The following is an 18408-nucleotide window of genomic DNA, read 5'->3' on the forward strand; positions in this document are numbered from 1 at the left end:
GGGGCGGGGCGGAGCCGCCGCTCGGTCACACCAATGGCGCAGGGTGTCACGGCGCCCCCTGGCGGCCGGGCGGTGCCGGCCTTTATTCCCGCTCACGGCCAGTCCCGCGCTCCGGGCCCGTCCCGGCTCAGCAGCCGCACCAGCTTGTCCCGCAGCGAGCGCTGAGCTTTGGGCCCGGGCTGCTCCTCCGCGCCTCCCCCGCTGCCCGCCGGCCCCCAGCGCTGCCTGTGGGGCTGCGGGGCGCTGCGGGCCGGGTAGGGCACGGTGGCCTCGCTGCTGTGGCCCTCGGGGGCCTGGCGAGAGCTCAGCTCCCAGCGCCCTTCATCCGCCTCTTCCTCCTCGTTCGCCGCAGGCCGGGGCTGGGCCGAGATGTTCTCATAGAGATGCTCCGGGAGCGGCTGCCCGGGGCACGGCCTGAAGTGGGGCTGTTGGCCCCGTGCGATGGAGGCGTACACTATAGGGCCAGCAGCCCCCGGCTCCATGCTGGGGAAGCAGAGGAGGTTGGATGACGGATGCGAGTGCGAGCCCGGCTGCGCCTGCCCCGGCACTGGGCTGTGCTGGGGGTCTTCAGCCTCTGCCCCCGGGGGTCGGTTACCGAGGCCTTGCACGGACAGCTGGGGGCTCTCCTGGCCCTGCTGCTGACAGGCGATGGCGGCGGCCACGGCCCGGCACAGCTCTGGGGCTCGCGGGGTGCTGAAGGTGAAGGTGCCCTCACCCGAGGCGCTGCGGCGGCCGGCCTCGAAGGAGAAGAGGTTCTGCTGGGACGGAGGGCGGGGTGAGGGGCTGGCACCTGCCACGGGCAGCTGGAGGCCCTGGGGAAAGTGCAGCTACCTGATCTTGGCCGAATTTGCGGAGGAACGAGTACGGCCAGGTGAGCAGGGGCTGCTGGGACTGCGCATCCTTCAGCGCCAGGCTGTGGGGCAGGGCTGCCAGCACGTACTGCCCCTGCAGCTCACAGCGAGCGGCCGCCTCCGTCCTCAGCACCAGCACCGGGAACTCCATCACTGTGGGAGCAGAGTGAGGACGGGGTCAGCCCTGCTGCACGCCCAGCGGGAAGCTCCCCCCCCCCAGCCCTACTGCAGCACGTACGGTCTTGCCGTGAGGAGTACAGGCAGTTCTCCTCCATAGGGATGGGCTGCAGCCCGGTGCCGCTACTCTTCGCTGCTTCCTTTTTGCCCTGGAACAGAAGGAGTTAAGCACGGCCCCCACCCCAGCACCCTCATCCTCCCGGCCTGGAGCAGCAGCAGGATGCAGGGGGTACCTGAAAGGCCAGCTGGCAGAGCTGCTCGATCCACTCATCGCGCTGCTCAGCTGCCAGCACGTAGTTCTTCTCCGTAGTGGTGAGGCAGAAGGCGGCAGTGGCTTTGGGGCAGCTCTCGGTGCCCGTGGGGCCAACGGAGACGCAGTCGGACAGGCGGATGACACGGCGGGCGCAGCGCTGCAGGGAGATGTCGGGCACTGCGCCGTCATCCCGAGCGTCAAACTGCTCCATGCGGGCCACACCAAAGGGGCTGGCAGCAAAGAGCTGCACTCGGATCTTCCTCCAGGTCCGCTAGAATGGAGAAGGGTACGGATGTGTGGGAACAGGGAGAGCAGGGAGCCGGCTGCCATGTCCATGTGGCTTGGGAATGGGCATGCAGGGGTCTCTGCCTGCCGGGCTGCGCACTGCGGCAGGGCACAGAAAGCTGTTCTCACGTTGGACCGCCATGCAAATGAAAGCCATTTTGAGCTGCTCTGCTCCTGCTGGCAGCTCGCATCTGCCACACACAGCCAGACCCTGCAGCTTGCAGCCCGCTTCCTCCCATGGGAGGCTCTGCAGCACCAGCCCCTTCCCAGCCCATCACGAGATGGAGGGGCTGCGAGTCCCCGCATACCTCAAGTGCACAGCGGGGCCTCCGCCCTGGAAAACAGATGTGGCAGAGCACCCAAAATACCCGTGGGCTCCCACATGGCAGAGCACCGGCCCCATGCACGTGGGGGCTGCATGCTTCAGCTCTAGGACTCAGCAGAGCACTGAGGTGGGAGCAGCTGTTTGCACACCAGAGGTAGCCCAAACACACAGAGAGCACAGAGCGCTCTGTGCTGCGAGGCCAGCAGGAGCCAGCCTGCGAACACACAGCTCCAGGGGCTGCCATGATGTCACCCATAAGGTGCCCACAGATCCAAGCACACAAAGTCATCACTTCTATCACTTCTCCCACAGCACTGCCCCAGGACCAGGTTCAACCCACCTGCTGCCCCCGCTTCCACACACACAGAGCTGAGCCTCGGTAACACACCTTTATTGTTTCATTGCACATCATGCAATGACCAAGCAAGGACACAGCCCATAGGGGTGAGCACAAGCTGGTGCTTGCACAGATGGGTCGCCTCAGCAGTGAGAGAGCACCAACACTAAAGCTGGAGCCCAAAGAGGTCCAGCTCTGCTCACCCTCTTCCCAAGATGCAGGGAAGCTCAGGCCTGGACCCAAGCAGCACAAACCCGACATCCAGCCACAAATCCACCCTCTGCCCTTTACCTTTCCTAATTTGCGGTGCTGTACATAGAGGATGCCATCCTTCACTGGTCTCTCCATGGGCCCAGCACAGCCCCAGCAACCAGCACAGGGCTCTGGGGCTTGGGCTGCTGGCAGCACAGAAATGTGACTGCTTCAGCCAAAGCAACTGCATGGGGCAGACTTCCTTCTCTCTGAGACTTCCCCTTTTTGGTGTGTGGGATGAGAGGCAAAGGCTGGGCCACAGGAGGTGTCTATCCGCCCAGCCCTTGCAGCAGGGCAGTGGGGCAGAATGCATACTGTGAGAGCACAGGCAGCTCTCAGGACAGCACATGACATAAGTGCAGCGTGCTTGGCTTAGCCCTGCCTGCACCAGAGCACTGCTGCTGTTAACAGGGACAGCTGAGGATGCACAGATTAAGGTGAGAGGAAGGAGACTGTGGAGCTTTGGAGGGGCTAGACAGAAGTCCCTAGGCATGGGCAGCAGCCCAGCAGCCACAAACCAGTCACCCCACCTAGAGTTTCTCCCACCACCTCACAGCAGTGTGACACTGATGTACTGGGCTGCTGCAGCACAGTTTCACACTCTTCCATCTAGGGCAGGACCGCAGAAAGGCTGAGCTGCTGTCAGTCCCCAAAAAACAGGCCACAGATGTGCAGGAGAGTCCTCTGGTACAGGCTTGGTCTGGGTTCTGGAATGTTAGCCCCACGTCAAAGGGAAGCAGCCAACCTCCACTCCTGGCCTGTGCAGGGGAGCACCGAGCAGCACAGCCCCCAGGCTAGAAGTCCATAGAGCTGTGGGCTAGGTAGTCCTTGCGGCCAATATTGCTGACTTGCTTGGTCTGCATCGCCTCCAGCTTAGGACAGTCAGTGATGCGATGGCCCAGGCCACCACAGAAGGCACAGCCCCGCTCACCTGCAAGGAAAGGAAGGAGATCAAGCTGAGCTGTAACTGTGCCAGGCCAGGCAACAAAGCAGGCACCCAGCAGGCAGGGAGACAGGAGTCACCCCATGAGCCTGAAGTGATGGGAGATGGGAGCCTGTCTGCAGCCCACATCACTCTAACAGCCCTGCAGAAGCTCCCCATCCCAGCTCAGGGTCCCTCACCTCCGATGTCCAGCATGGTCTCATCCCCACAGTGCAGCACCTGGAGCACAGGAGGCACCTTCTGCTTCGCCTCCAGGAGCAGAGCCTTCAAGTCCATGAGCACTGACTCATCTGGGGGCAGAGATGCAGATCAGATACAGTCCTAGCAGAAGCCCAACACAAGAGCAGCAAAGGATGATGTGCATGGCCCTGTAGTTAGCACCCAGGTGGGTGGCATTGCCCCACGTTACCAACTCCTCTCCATGAGCCATAATCACTTATCCCTGCTTGCATGAAAACACCACCCTCACCCAGTCAGAAGCAGCTCTTTGTCCAGCTGCATCACCCAGCTGCAGCCCACCCCACAGGCTTCCCCATCCCACGCTGTTTCTCACCACAGGCTTTGTTGATGAAGGTGGTGGCAATACCAGTGTTGCCTGAGCGACCTGTACGCCCGATACGGTGAACTGCAAAGAGACAGACAGGATTAGGCCTGGATAAACACAACACGACACCCCTGTACCAGCGACCACCAAGATGGGTACACAGCCCTGCTGGCCTGCAGCCACCCAGCTATGCTCCCTTCAGTGCCTCCACTGGGCTCAATGCCCACCATAGTTCTCAATCTCCTCTGGCATATCATAGTTGATGACGTGCTGGATGGCAGGGAAGTCCAGGCCTTTAGAGGCAACATCAGTGGCAACCAGAACATCCTTCTTCCCATCACGGAAGGCCTCAATGGCTTTTGTCCGTTCCTCCTGATCTGTAAACATCCAACACAGAAGATGAGCAGGGTCAGAGCTCCCAATCCTACCTCTTGCAGCAACCACAACGGCCTCAAAGCTGAGCATTAAATGGCTTAGGCCCCTCCTATGTGAAAACCTATACATTCTCTCCCCAGATTATGCAGCAGGACTCACAGGTCCTGTAGGAAGCTAGCTGTACGATGCTTCCATCTGCTCTGACAATAAGTAAAGCTGCACTCACTCACTACCAGAGGTCCTGACACTGCCCCAGTCCATCCCCACACTGTGACAAACAGCTATGTGCCAGGACCTCCCGTGTTCACACACAGGGCTGGAAAGAGTGGGATCAGACAGGACCACACCTCCCCAGCGCCCTCACAGACCTTTGCCTCCATGGATGGCCACAGCTTCCACACCCTTGAGTAGAAGGTACTCGTGGATTGCATCAACATCTGCCTTCTTCTCTGCAAAGATCAGCACCTGCCACAACACATGTAAGAGTGGCTTTTTTTGTGTGTTGACAAAGAGTACAATCCCCAGAGAAACCCACTTCCTCTTGCTGAATAAAGGCCACAACAGTTCTGTGCCCAAGACTTATATATACACAAAACACAGTTCCTTCCTTCACCTACCCCAGTACAGGGCACAGCCTGGCAGCATCACAACTGCATCGCCACTTCCATCTCTATACCTGTGCCACTGAGCTGCAGTGCTGCCCCCAGATGTACTGCAGGAACAGACAGAGCATATTTACTCACAGGAGGTGGGGTTTTCTGCAGGCACTCGAGGAGGTACACCATCTTGGCCTCCTCTTTCACATACTCCACTTCCTAGGAAGAAGCACAGAGAAGGTTCAAGCCGAGTGCATGGTATCCCATGACCCACAGGGAAGGAGGGCCAAGCATGCCTGTCCTCGTGGGAGAGGTACTGGCTGCTCCCACAAACTATGCAGGCCTCCAATGTGGCAAGGGGGAGCTCCCAAGTACCTCACCTGCACAACATCCAGGCTGGCAGCACCTGCTCGCCCAACATTAATGGTGATAGGCTTCACCAGGGCACTCTTAGCAAAGTTCTGGATCTTTTTAGGCATTGTTGCACTGAAGAGAAGGGTCTGTCGCTGGCCCTAAACAGGGAGCAAAGCACGGGCAAGGACTGAGCGCTCATCCAAAGGTGGGTGCAGGGACTGAGCCATATGGTGCTCACATCCGCTCAGCCCAGTACCTTGAAGTAGGAGAAGATGGTGCGGATGTCCCCCTCGAAGCCCATATCAATCATCCTGTCAGCCTCATCCAAGGCCAAATAGCGGCAGATGTCCAGGCTCACCATCTTCTTCTGCAGCAGGTCCATGAGGCGGCCAGGGGTTGCCACCATCATGTGCACACCACTGTGGGATGAGACAAGGAAGGCACAGTCAGGCACTCGGATTTCTCCCTGAGCAGAAACATATACAGAAGGGCTTACAGAGCTCATGCTGTGGGCTGATAACAGCCAACTGGCACATCAGCTTCACCCCATACCTCCCCACAGCCATCCAGCTAGCATGCCACCCCTCAGTCCCCTGCTAGAAATAAAAAGAGCCAGGTTTCAGCCCCACAGGGTCTCACTGTTTGATTGTCTCCATCTGCTCCTTAACAGACATTCCCCCAATGCAGAGGGCACAGCGCAGCGGGGGCAGGCTGTCCTCCTGCAGCAGGCGACAGTAGTACTCAATGATGCCATGGGTCTGCCGGGCCAGCTCTCGCTACAGAGAAATAAACACCTCAATCCCTCACACAGGGAGCACCTGAAACTGTCACTGAACATCAGTGAGCTTCCTCCCATGCTCTGTGCCCACAAGAACTCACAGAAGGACAGATGATGAGCCCATAGGGTCCCTCTCGCTTAGAGAACGGCAGTCTCTTCTCTTGCTCCAAACAGAACATGATAACTGGAAGGGTGAACACCAAAGTCTTCCCAGAGCCAGTGAAGGCAATGCCAATCATATCCCTTCCTGAGAGGCTATCAGAGAAACAGGCCAACGGTGAGCAGGAGTGTTAAAGGAGGGCTGGGAGCTCCAGATCTGAGCAGGGTGAACAAGGCTGGAGGGAAACACGCAGCTGGTGCTGCTGGGTGGGCTGGAAGCAAAAAAACCACTGCCTAACCTGGGACGTGGACAGAGTACTCACATCGTGGGGATGCCCTGAATCTGTATAGGTGTTGGCTGCTGGATTCCTTTTTTCTTCAAGCCCCTCAGGATAGCTGTTAGAGAGCATGGGACACGCATAGTCACAACCTGCTTTCCCTCTAAGTCATTTTTCAGCCACAGCCCTCTGACCAGCGAGGAATGACCCTGGTGTCAGCAACCACCTGATACAATCCCTGTACACAAGTCTCCCCAGAAGAAGCCACCCTCAGTCCCACCTGCTGGAAACTTCATCTCCTTGAAGCTCTTGATGGGAGGTGGGATGCCTTCTCCCTCTACAAGGATGTGGTACTTCTTGCGCACGCGATCGTGCCGAGCCTCTGACATGGCCAGGATGTAACGAGGTGCTCTCCAGCTAAGAAAGCAACAGAGGAAGTTCAGAATGCAAAACGTTCCGGAGCTCCAGAGCCAGCAAACCCAATAATGGAAGATGAGAACTCCTTAATGGGCTCTGAAATCCCACAGAGGAAAACAAGTGACCTCAAGGGGTTTCATGAGCACATGAGCAAACCCAAGCCAGTTGTACACAGCAAACATCTCCCCAAGGTCCAAGTAAGAAGCGTCAATACAATAGGTAACAGCGGCCTACAGGTAACGGGTAAAACATGCCAGCATCATTTAGACCCATCTTTGTTATTTCCATGTCTCAAACTCCCTGGGCTCTCCCAGTCTCATTCTCTTGGTCTCCCTCAAGGTCTGAAGACTCAAAGCCTTCAAATTTTACATAAATGAATACATAAATCTTATTGCATGGGAAATAACATCCAAAGTGACTCCACAGTCTTTTAATTTACATAGAGTGGTAAGCAGTCGGGAAGCCAAGGAAGCATAACCCAGAGAGCACAGAGCAGTTCTCTTCCTACCAGGCTGTACGGCCTCCAGCTGCTGCTGGCTGTAAGGCAGTGAGATTTTGGGAAAAACAGCCCCCGCGTTGCAGAACGCACCTGGTTTTAATTGGATCATCGTACGTAATGCCTTTCGCCATCTCCTTCACCGACATCAAAGCTGCAAGAACAAAGGCAATGAGCTCAGTGCCAGCTCTCAGTCCCCGTGCCCACAGACAGCAGAGCAAGGAGAGCTGAGCGGCACCTCTGGGGCAGCTTGTTGGAGCTTGGGGCCTGCGGCTGCTCAGCCCCAGCCGTGTCAGGCTGCAAACCGAGGGCGCTCACTGTGATGTGCTGCTCCAGTCGCACAGAGCACAGGGCTGGCGCCGCTCACCTCGGCCCTCGGCCACGCTCTCCAGGATCTTCTCCTCCTCCTTCAGCTGTTTCTCCTTGGCCGACTCCTTCCGGGCTGTGGGGAAGCAACAACAAGGTGAGGCGCCGCCCGCAGCTCCCAGCGCAGCCCCCGGCACTGGCCGTACCCTCGGCCTTCTCCTTGAGGTGCTGGTGCTGGTCCAGCAGGCTGATGTTGGACTGCGGCCCCAGCGGGATGTCGTCCTCATCCCCGCGCTGCTCGCCGCCGCTGTCGCGCTGCTCCTCCTCCGACACCACCTTGCGCCGCATCTGCAGCAGCTTCTGCAGCTGGAGGAGAACGGCGGGATGAGAAGCGCCGCTCCGGTACCGCCCCGCCCCCCGGTACCGCCCCCCCGTCACCCCGTTACCATCTGCTGCTTGCGCTGCTTCACCGGCACGTAGGGCACGTAGTCTTCGTCGTCCTCCCCCGACGTGTCGGATCCGCCGGCCGCCTCTTCGCGCTGCCTCTGCGGGGAGACGCGGGGTGAGCGGAGCGGAGCGGAGCCGGGGATCGCCGCCAGCGGCCCGGCCGTCACCTTCCGCTCCGCGCTCGGCTCCATGGCGGCGCCGCCAGCCGGGAGCTCCGCTGCCCCGGATGTGAAACGGGAGAACCGGAAGTGTCGCACGAACCGGTGTACCGTCGCCTAGCAACGCGGCGTCGCCCCGTTCCGCGCGAGAGAAGCCGCCCTACGGATCCCCTCGGAGGCCAAAGTTCGGCGCAACGCGTAACAGCACGGCGCACACAGCACAGCGCACAGCACGGCGCGCACAGCCCCGCCGAACAAAGCAGCGGAGGCCGGGGTTAAATAAAATAAAAAATTACAAAGTTCTTTATTGGGTCCAGCACGGACATCCCGCCCCGCGGCCACACGGCGGGCAGGGCGAGCGGACGGCTGGGGAGAGGGAGGAGGAGGTGGGGAGAGCGCCGGGGGCCCCGCGGGGCAGGAGAGCACCGGGGTGTTCGTAACGAGGAACCCCATAGAGGAGCCGGGGACCCCCGGGGGGGGAGACGGGGCACAGTGAGGAGAGCGGAGCGGCCGAGGGTTGGGGGGGTTTGGGGGGGGGGCAGCCCCGCAACCTCACTGCGCTGCGCTGGAAGTGGTTTTCTTCAGGGAGAAGTTGGTCCAGTTCACCGCCACCTTCTGCCGCGTCTGCTTGGCCGAATCCAAACAGAACCTGCCCGGGACAGAACGGAGCCGCAGTGAGACACAGAGCTCACAGAGCTCAGAGCTCCAGGACACTGAGCAGTGAGCTCACCCCACCAGGAGAGCAGCCTCACCTCTTGAAATACTCCACCTCCCGGTCAGTCTCATCCATCTCCACGCCGTCCAAGTCCTTGGGCAGGAACACGTCATCTGGTGAGCAGAGCACAGGGTCAGCACAACAGCCCTAAACCCAGCTGCTCCCAGCAGGACAGTGCCAGGGATGGGACCCCCCCAACACACAGCAGGGCAGGAGGGGAGCTGGCAGCAGACAGGACAAGGGCTGGGGAAGGGGCTGCAGCAGCAGAGCAGAGCTGCTGGCACTCACCGATAGAGGTATTGGATTTCTCCACCTTGTTGCGGTTCTTCCTGCTCTTGCCCTTGGGCTGGGGGGATCCTCCCAGGGCAGCAGGAGGCGGCGGCTGCCGGTCCCCAGTGGCCGGGGTGGGCAGCTGCACCAGATCCGGCAGCTCGGCTTTGCCCTCTGCCCTCCTCCCTTTCCAATCGTTGCTTCTCTCCTTCTCCGGTCTGGCGGTGCTGCAGCCCCAGGGTTGCCCCTTGCCATTCTCCACCTCAGTGCAGCCACCCGCCCGCTGCGGCTCTGCGGTGCTGGGCTTCGAAGGGTGCTTGGTTCCCAGCACCTGCCCCTTCACACCAGAGTTCTCCAGCCTGGCCTGGCCGCCGAGCACCACAGCACCGTCCCCCTTCTTCACCTGCCCGCTCTGCCGCTTGTTCTTCCTCTGCCGGCCCCCTGCCAGCACCTGCTCCGGTGGCTCTGGCCCCTTGGGCTGCAGTCCCTCCTTGGGCTCCGGGCTCTGCCCATCGCCATCCACAGCAGAGTCTGCAGCCTTGGACTGAACCCAGATCATGCGGGACAGGCTGGGCACGGCGCTGAGGCGCTTCACCACCCCGTTCTCGGTGGCTGTCGGGGCCAGTGGCAGCTCCCCCGGCCCATCACCCCATCGAGGGCCCAGCTCACCCCGCAGCAGCGAGTGGCTCTTGGTGGGGCCCAGGCTGAGCGGGGCAAGGGCCAGATCTATGTCCTGCAGGTCAGAGGAGCCATTGAGGTGGGAGATCAGGTTCTTCTGCTCCAAGACAGCTGCCTTCTTGGGGAAGTCGTTGACATCCAGGTTGAGGTCATAGACACTGAAACTGGCCCGGATGGAGTCCTTGATGGTGTTCCTGATCTCCTGCAGCCGGCTGCTCAGGAAGCTGTTCACACGCTCCAGCTCCAGCTCTGGCCACTCCAGCAGCTTCTCCTCAGCTGGCTCCCTGTTCTGGCTGTTTGCAGGGGCACGCTCTGCCCGCTTTTGAGCCTCTGCCTCCAGCTGGGCTTTCTCCTTCTCCTGCAACACAAGTGAAGATGAGATGAGGCAGGTAAATGTGTGCAGGTTGGTCAGGCAGCAAACCAAGAGCCAGTGTTCAGCATGGCTTCCTCATACTGCCTGAACTGCCACATGCCCCCTGTAGGCATCACAACAGCCACCACTCTGCACAGTGGACACGAGACACCAGTGAAGAGCACAAGCTTTCACACCACTACAGAGACACACTGCTTGTCAGAGCCACAGCACACAACGGAGCAGCCTGGCCCTCCCAGATGCTTTGGGCAGAGGTGCAGAGAAGTCTCCAAAGAGTCAACTCAACTGGTGTCAACTCAGGAGAAGGACAGCAGAGGGTACAGAGCTCAAGAAACCAAATGGAAGCGGGAGAACGCAAAGCCCTGCCAGGAGCAGTCTTGCCCTGACCTTCTGAGAGGAGTAGGACAGGCCCCCTCCCGCCCAGGACAGGACCCAGACAGGACACAGAGCAGCGCTTCCCTCTGCCCAGCCTCACCTTCTTCTTCTGCTTGTGCCGTGCCCTCTTGGCTGCCTTGGCACTGTTCAAGGGCTTGGGCTCTGTGCTGTTGATGTAGTCCAGCAGTTCATCCACGTTGCGGTGGTCCACAGCGGGCTCTCCTGAGCTGCTGTTGTGTCCTAGTTTTTGTGGCAGTTCCTCTTTCCTTTTGGTGAGGCGTGAGCGCAGCTTCTCCCGAATCTCAGCGTAGTTGCGGCTTGTGGGAGCGGCTGGTGGCTGCAGGAGGTGAGAGCTGTCAAGCTTGGCAGGAACCAGAACCAGTGTAACATGCAGGCAGCCCCAGCTTCCACACTAGTCACCCATCGCTCTCCCCAACCACTCCTGTCCCTGAGGTCTCAGCACAACCTTTACTGAACTCCTTCCAACATAGCCACAAAGATGATTAGAGGCTTGAAGCATCTCCCTGATCTGACAGACTGGGATTTTTCAGCCTGGAGAAGAGAAGACTGAGGGGGAATCTAATGGGTGGATGGGGCCAGGCTCTACTCGGTGGTGCACAGCAACAAGAAGCAACTAGCACACACTGGAACACAAGAAGTTCCACGTTAGAGAAAACTACTTTGAGGATTACAGAGCTACCCACAGAGGTCTCTGAAGAGAGAACCCACCCAGATGCTTTCCCTTGCAACCTACTCCAAGGAACATGCTTTAGCAGCGGGGTCGGACTAGATAACCTCCAGAAGCCCCTTCCAACCCCTACAATTCTGTGACGAAGCCACAAGGATTGAAAGGCAGGACACTGTGAGTCGGGAGCGAGGGCACCAGCAGGCTGATGAGCCTTGATGATCATTCAGCTGGGGGGGCATACATACAGGCAGAGAAAAGCTGTGGCCAGACACTCCCATCTCTCTGCTCTCCACACACCAACTTTATACCACTGAGCAGAGCACAAAGACCAGAGGTGACTGCAGAGCGCTCTCTCACTCACCGCATTGTGGCCGAAGAACTCACAGTAGCAGCAGTCACAGAACTTCCCATCTTTCTGGTTGGTGGAGGAGGAGGTGCAGGAACTGCGCTCCGAGCTGCTGTCCTCGTCCTCCCCGAGCCCCTCATCTGCCTCGCACGGCTGTGGCGGATGGCAGCTGGTACCATTCGGGAACTTGTGTCCTTTGCAAGATGGGTCCCTGAGGAGAATGGCAAGAAGTGAGTGCAAGTGGAGAAGCTCAACATCACCCCACGAGGTGTACAAGAACACCCTTCCCGAGGCAGCCTGTGCCAGAGCAAAAGGATTTGCAGGGCAGACAAACCCCAGCCCTCTGCACCCTCCTTCTGCAAGGAATATGCCGTAGGAGCCTGTGACAGAAGGCATTCCTAACTCTTCACCCCCCAGCACCTCTTAGCAGGCAGAAGGCTGGCCCACCAGAGTTCCAGAAAGCAATGTCCCCTGCAAGGCCATGAGCTGATCCCAGGGCAGGGAGCGGTACTCACTGGGGGTGGCAAGTAGCACAGGTGAGAAACACTGGAACTGCATGCAGCTGCCAGACATCCCCACGTGCAGGCAGGCCCGACTCCCACAGGCACAGACCACCCAGTTCAGGGACAGGGCAGCCAGGGCACGGCCCACAGCACCATTCCTCTAGCTCCAGCTTGAGACTTGTCTGGCCCTCCGCAGGGAGAGCTTATCAGCAGAGAGGAACCAACGCCCTCGACTCAGCATGCTCTCTTCCAAGGCACATGTAGCCCAAAGAGGGCCAGGGGAGCAGGCGAGCAGAACCACCAGTCCACGGGCTTCATCTTCTTGAGAACCTTTGCCCAGTGCCTCAGCTGCCCGATGGGTCTCACTGACAAAGGTCCTGTTGGCCAACAGCAGGTTGACCAGGCGGTTTCTTTGGGTCTTTTAGCTGGAGGAGGAGTAAGCAAGCAAGCAGTCTCTTCTGCACCACAGTACTAAAGGACAACCGCACAGAGAAGACATGTAGGGAGAAAAAGAGCTTAACCCTTAAAGACCAGGGGTCTACAGCAGCAGAACTGGCCAACAAACACAGCTGCTCTCTGCACCACCATTCCAGGGTGGTCAATCCCTCCACAGGGGAAATCACATCCTTGGGCGTGGGTGGGATCACCCAGCGAGTGAGGAGAGGTTGGAAACATGCAGGGCTCATCCACTCACCTGTTTGTGCCGGGCAGTTGGTGGGAGGCAGGTGGAGGGATGAGCGAAGTACTGCAGTGCCCATTGCAGGGATGAGTGCAGCCCGAAAGCGGAGGTGGCATCTTCAGCAGCGGCACATTGGCAGGGGGCAGGTGAGGGCTCTTACACGACCCCGGGCTGTGTGAGACTGTGCCAGCAGAAGGGGACTCGGATGTCGGCTTCAGGGCTGCCGTCTGTACGCTGGGCGCAGGGAAGAGTGCAGCCTGTGGGGTGGTGCCCAGCGGGACGTGTGGAGGGGAGCTGAAGGGTCCTGGGTGGGCAGGCATCTGCTTGGAGGGAATCAGCGCCGGTGGCTGGGAGGGGAGCCCGGTGGGACTGTTGGGGGGAGCAGTGAGGTCCGAGTGCTGATGATGCTCTGAGGAGTGGAAGGCCTCACCTGCAGACAGGCAGAAGCAGAGACAGTCAGGTGACAGGGCCACACTCAGAGGCGTCCCACAGCCCAAATGCACACAGGTCCCTCAGCTCAAGCTTAGGTTAGAAAGCTCCCAGGTCTCCACTAGTACCAAGAGGTGCCATAGCACCAAACTTCAGCCAGAAGGCAATGCATGGGGTTGCTCCTGAGGGAGCAGAACAGAAAGCACATTACATGGGTTTCTTCTACAGTGACAAACCCTGTCCCCCCCCCCCCCAGGTACTCAGGTTAGAAGCCAGAAGTAATCTCTGCTTGCAATGGGCCTCAGCAGCTTCATCTGCCCCACAGATGCCCTGACAAAAAAGGCAACACAAGGGAAAAGGCACAGGGGCAGAGAAAGCAGTGGGCTGGGAGGATGAGGCCAGACCTACCCCTGGTACACGCACCTGGTGGGGTGGCCCTCCGGCACATGCTTTTGAACTGCTTCGGCAGCGTCTTGCAGAAGTCAAGTGAGGTAGGCAGAGGCGAGCCTGGGGCAGCACTGCCAGTGGCAGGGGAGGTTGCGTGGCCATAGGGACAGGCCTTGAGCCCCGCCACCGTGGCAGGAGCCTGGCTGATGCACTCTGGAGAGAGAGCCAGGCTGGGGTGCTTGTCACCTGCAAGGAAAGCAAAGCTAGGGCCTGGCCACTGCTGGGTATCTCGTGGCTGTTTCTGATGAGAAAAGCACTGAAGCCTTCAGCACAGCATTTCTGCCTGCACCCTGCCTGCAGCTTGACATACTGACACTGTGCTGGAGCTACACTCCTAGCAAAGCAAGGAAATGCTCCAACGTCCTGGTACCCTCCGCCTTTGCTGCAGTAGAAGCCCCCTGCTGCCTGCCCCTGCCCATCAGTCTAGCTGCTTGCAAGGATACAGACTAAGCCAAAGACCAGTGAGAAAGCTCTGCTCAATCCCACAGCTGACTTCAACTCACCTAGCGCAGCAGGGGGGGCCCCGAGGGGACTGCCCTGTGTGGCCCCGTTGGTGTGCTGCGAGTTCCAGAGGCCCGAGAGCTTGTGAGCAGACAAGAAAGAGCTGGGGTCCCAGTCCCCTGAGTTCCCGTGGCACGAGGAGGAAGAGGAGGAGGTGGAAGAGGAAGAGGAGTGGGAACCACCCCCACAAGACTGTGACTTGCAGGATGTGTGGGATAACGAGACCTGGCAGGGAAAACACAGAGTGAAGTAGGAGCAGGGTTGGGAGAGAGGCAAGAGACCCTTGCCCCAGGGCGTTGGGGCCAAGACCCTCTCCGCTGACCCCAAGCCCCTGCTCTTCTCACTGCCTCTATCCAGCAAAGGGGCAGCCTGGTTCCCAGAGCCCAAGCCCACAGCCAGGTGGATGCCAAAGGCCACGTGCCGCCCCAGTTGTGTTCAGCGTGGGCCAGGGTTAAACAAAGCCACAAGGGAAGTCACACTGCTTTGCTCTCGAGCTCTGCACAGGGGCAGGCACCTGCCCTGCCACACACTGACCCAGCGTGGCAGCACAGAGCTGGGTCAGACAGCGGGCAGCCTGCCACAGGGCCAGTGCAGGAGGAGCACAGAGCACAGTATGGCAGGGCTGGCAAAGCAGCTCCAACACCGCACAGGCTGCCTAACAAGTCCCTGCACCGTCCCCTACCCCTTCTGAGCAACACCTGAGGAGCTAAGGTTGGTGCGAGGAAGGGACCCGCAGACCCAGCACACACCACAGGACAATCAGCACTGCAAGGCTGCACTCCTGGGAGCCCCAGCCCTTCCAACCACTGCTCCCCTGCCATGTACCGCCAGGGCCTGCTCCTGCACTGCCCGCCGCTCTTCCTCCTCCACACTCTTCCGGCAGCTCTGGCAGATCCACAGTGGCATTTCTCCCAGGAGGTTCTGCACGAGCGTTGGCACGAAGTCTGGCGGCAGCCTCTCACCTGGAGAAACCAGCCCATTGTGGGATGGGCCTCCCCAGTCCTTGCGCTCACGGTGGCAGAGAAGGCAGCACGTCTGCACAGACTGGTTGGCGGTGGGCAGCACCTGCAGTGGGACACACAGGCCACAAGTCACCCGAAGGATCTGCTGCAGATCATCACGTCAACGCAGGTGCATGAAAGAGCCATCCTACTACCAGCCAGCACCACCTTAGCCTGTTAGGCCACCAGCAACTCCCTCTGCAGCTGTGGTACAGCGCCAAAAGGACCCCTAGAGCAAAGTGCAACCCACAGATGTCACCAGGCAGGGTTGCCGTGGGGACCCTCAGCCACAACGTTCCCTGCTCATTCATTGCAGAACCCCACGACAGCACTCGCACATCACAGGCCCTCCCACCCGCCTCTTTGTTCTGTGCAACCAGAGGCACATGCACCAGGGTGGGGTGCAGCTCCCAGTGCTCTCCCAGCACAGAGCAGCAGGGCCAGGGCTCACAGCCCAACGCCGCAGCACGCACCGGGCCCCAACCCGCAGCTGGACAGAGTCCCTGCAGCCAGGATGAGCCTCCACCGTCTGCCACTGCGGTGGGCCCCGCAACAATGAGCACATCTGTAACTGCTGCTGTGAAACAGATGGCGTCCCCCAGGCTCAAGGTGAAGCAAAGGTCAGAGGCCAAGGAGAGCACGGGGACACGCAGCTCCCCTGCCCAGTAGGGCGGACACGGCCTGGGGGGGCTCTCGGGTCACCCCGCGTTTCAGCGAGCGCAACGGGACGGCGCTTCCCAGCACACCCAGCGCACGCGGGCGGAGCGGGGAGCTGCTCAGCGGGCTCCCTGCAGCCGGGCACCGCGGGGACGGCCGGGTGCCAGGTGGTAGCCCGCCCGGTTGCCGCTCCGCTCACCCGCGGCGGGGCCGGACCTCCCGCCAGGGCGTGGGAGCGCATCCCGCAGCGCTACGGTGAGCCCCGGGCACAGCCGGCATCCCCCGGCGCGGGGCTCGGCCCTAACGAGGGCACGCGGGGCTCCCGCCGAGCGGAGCAGCGGGGATGGCGGAGCCGCCCTCCGTCCCGCGGCTCCGGGCGGCGGCAGACGGCGCTCCCAGCCCGCACCGCGGCCGTTCCCTCGTCGCCGCGGGATGAGGGCCGCGCCCCCCCGCTCGCACACGCCGTTGGGATCCCGGCACGGAACCGCCCGCCGCGGCAGCGCGGAGCCCCACGGGCCGCAACCATCCCTGCTCCCATCCCTGCTCCCGTCCCGCTCCCCACGCGGTCGGGCCCTGCCCTGCTCTGCTCTGCTCTGCTCGCCCTGCTCTGCCCGCTCTGCTCTGCTCGCCCATCGTGCCCGCCCATCGCGCCCCGCAAAGCGACGCGGCCGCAGCTCGGGGCCACGACGTCGAGCCCTTGTGCTCTCCGGGCATCTTCCCCCCGCGCCCCCCGGCCGCCCTCGGCCCGCGTCCCTCAGCGCCCGGTACCTGAGGGGCGGCTCTGCCCGGCTCCGCGCCGCCGCCCGCCGCTACCACGGCCTCGGGCGGGGAGGGCGGCTCCGGCGGCGGGGGAGGCGGCGGCGGCGGGGCGGGAGGACCGGCGGCCCCTCCGGGACGTTCTCGGCGGTTCGCGGCGCCTCCGGCCGCCGCCACCTTGTTCCGCCTGCGAGTCATGGCGAGCGCGGCCCGCCGCAGACAGGACAACAGCCAATATGGCGGCGCGGCCCGTCCGGCCCCTGCCCGGGGGGGGGGGGCGGCCCGGCGAGGCGAAGCCGCCGCCGCCATCTTTCGAGCGGGCGACGCCGCGCGTTACGGCGCCCCCTGGCGGTGGGAGGTGGCGCGGAGCCTCCCCCGGGTCCACGCGTGGGGCGATGCCCAGCGCTGGGCACGAGGCTCCGCACCCTCAGGCCGCCGTTCGGCGGGTCCGTCACTGGGCGCAGCTCAGCCGGGCGGGTTCCCCTCGCGGTTCGTGCCGGGGGCGGTTTCGCGGCCCCTCCCCGCTCCCGGGATAACGGCGCTCTCCCCCCCGGCAGCATCCACACCGCGCAGCCCCGCGCGGAGCCCCGGGACACCGAGCCCGGCGTGGGCGGTTCCCTTGGCCCCGTGCTGCCCCCAGCGCCGTGACGCACCGCGGCCACGATCTCCCGGGTCTCAGCACCGACGCCGCCGAGCCGAGCCCCGCTGTCCCCGCGGAGCGGCCGTGGGTCAGGGACGCGCTGAGGCGGCAGAACGGAGCGGATTTCTGGCCCGTGAATCGGCCCGGCCGGGCTTTCAGCCGCCTGAATTACCGGCGTCCGCAGCACCGGGTGGGAGCAGCCGGGAACCGTCCCACGGAGGGACTCGGATAGCGGGGGGGCGGGCAACGACGGAGCCCCGGGGACCGAGGGGGAAGGGAAGCGGGAGCGGAGCACCCGCACGGGGCACAGCGGGCACCGCGCCCTGCCCGGCGGGGATCCGCCCTCGATGAGAAAGCAGCGAGAAACCGGTCCGTCGGGTGGCGACCGGCTCCCAGCGCCGGGCAGCCCCCGGGTTCCTCCGAGGGCAGGGACCGGCCCGCCGGGTTCCGGCCACCGCCACCCCGGAGGTGGGCAGACACCGCCCCGCCCCCGGGCGGTGCCCGGTGCCGGCCCGCCCCGTTGGCGAGCGGCGGGCGCGGGGAGCCGGGCGGCGGTAGAAGTCGTGGTCGCGCCATGCTGCCCGCCGCGCTCCGGAGGTGGCTGCACCGGCCCAAGGTGAGAGCGGCGGCGGCGGCGGCTGTTCCCCGGTCCCGGTACGGCACGAGTCGCACCGACGGGGCGGCCGCCAGACGCGGGGCTCCGCTGCCCGCGCGCTGCTGCCCGTGGGCACCTGGCACCGGGAACGGGCGGGCGGAGCCCCCCGGTGCGGAGCGGTCTCAGGGGGTACCGGCGCTGGGTTGGCGGGGCTCGGGCGCTCGCAGAGAGCGAAGCGGAGTCGGGCCGTCCCGGAGCGGGGCGGGAGGAGGAAGCGGGTGCCTCGGGCCCGGCCGGTGACTCACGGTGTGGCGGTGCCGCGGGAGCCCGACAGGATCGGGCAGCTCCGGGGCCGCCCCAAATCGCTGGCACCGATCCTCGGCAACCCCGGCCCCGCGGCCCCGGTCAGCGCGGGAGAGTCGTGGGGAGCGGCGGGGCGGGGGCGAATTGCCGGTGCCCCCGTGCTCCCTACCCGCAGATCTTT

General features: G+C 62.2%; 3 protein-coding genes across 3 annotated transcripts; all 3 read right to left on the reverse strand.

The window, feature by feature from the left end:
* Positions 1–92: 92 nt before the first annotated feature.
* Positions 93–2576, reverse strand: DOK3 (docking protein 3). The gene is made up of 5 exons (XM_072348579.1): positions 2520–2576; positions 1262–1552; positions 1090–1177; positions 832–1004; positions 93–755 (listed from the first exon to the last, which is right to left on the reverse strand). Exons 1-5 carry the CDS (start codon positions 2574–2576, stop codon positions 93–95), a joined length of 1272 nt encoding a protein of 423 aa, XP_072204680.1.
* DDX41 (DEAD-box helicase 41) lies at positions 2267–8393 on the reverse strand. The gene is made up of 17 exons (XM_072348035.1): positions 8281–8393; positions 8113–8211; positions 7873–8032; positions 7728–7802; positions 7454–7514; positions 6728–6864; positions 6493–6565; positions 6172–6325; positions 5932–6068; positions 5549–5711; positions 5319–5450; positions 5086–5157; positions 4711–4807; positions 4195–4344; positions 3977–4048; positions 3603–3713; positions 2267–3411 (listed from the first exon to the last, which is right to left on the reverse strand). Exons 1-17 carry the CDS (start codon positions 8302–8304, stop codon positions 3275–3277), a joined length of 1854 nt encoding a protein of 617 aa, XP_072204136.1. The 5' UTR covers positions 8305–8393; the 3' UTR covers positions 2267–3274.
* Positions 8394–8510: 117 nt separating this feature from the next.
* FAM193B (family with sequence similarity 193 member B) lies at positions 8511–16928 on the reverse strand. The gene is made up of 9 exons (XM_072348033.1): positions 16702–16928; positions 15101–15340; positions 14278–14500; positions 12914–13328; positions 11732–11927; positions 10783–11019; positions 9275–10292; positions 9024–9099; positions 8511–8920 (listed from the first exon to the last, which is right to left on the reverse strand). Exons 1-9 carry the CDS (start codon positions 16885–16887, stop codon positions 8824–8826), a joined length of 2688 nt encoding a protein of 895 aa, XP_072204134.1. The 5' UTR covers positions 16888–16928; the 3' UTR covers positions 8511–8823.
* Positions 16929–18408: the final 1480 nt, after the last annotated feature.

Source organism: Excalfactoria chinensis, chromosome 13, assembly GCF_039878825.1.
Source record: "Excalfactoria chinensis isolate bCotChi1 chromosome 13, bCotChi1.hap2, whole genome shotgun sequence".
Lineage (NCBI taxonomy): Eukaryota > Metazoa > Chordata > Aves > Galliformes > Phasianidae > Excalfactoria > Excalfactoria chinensis.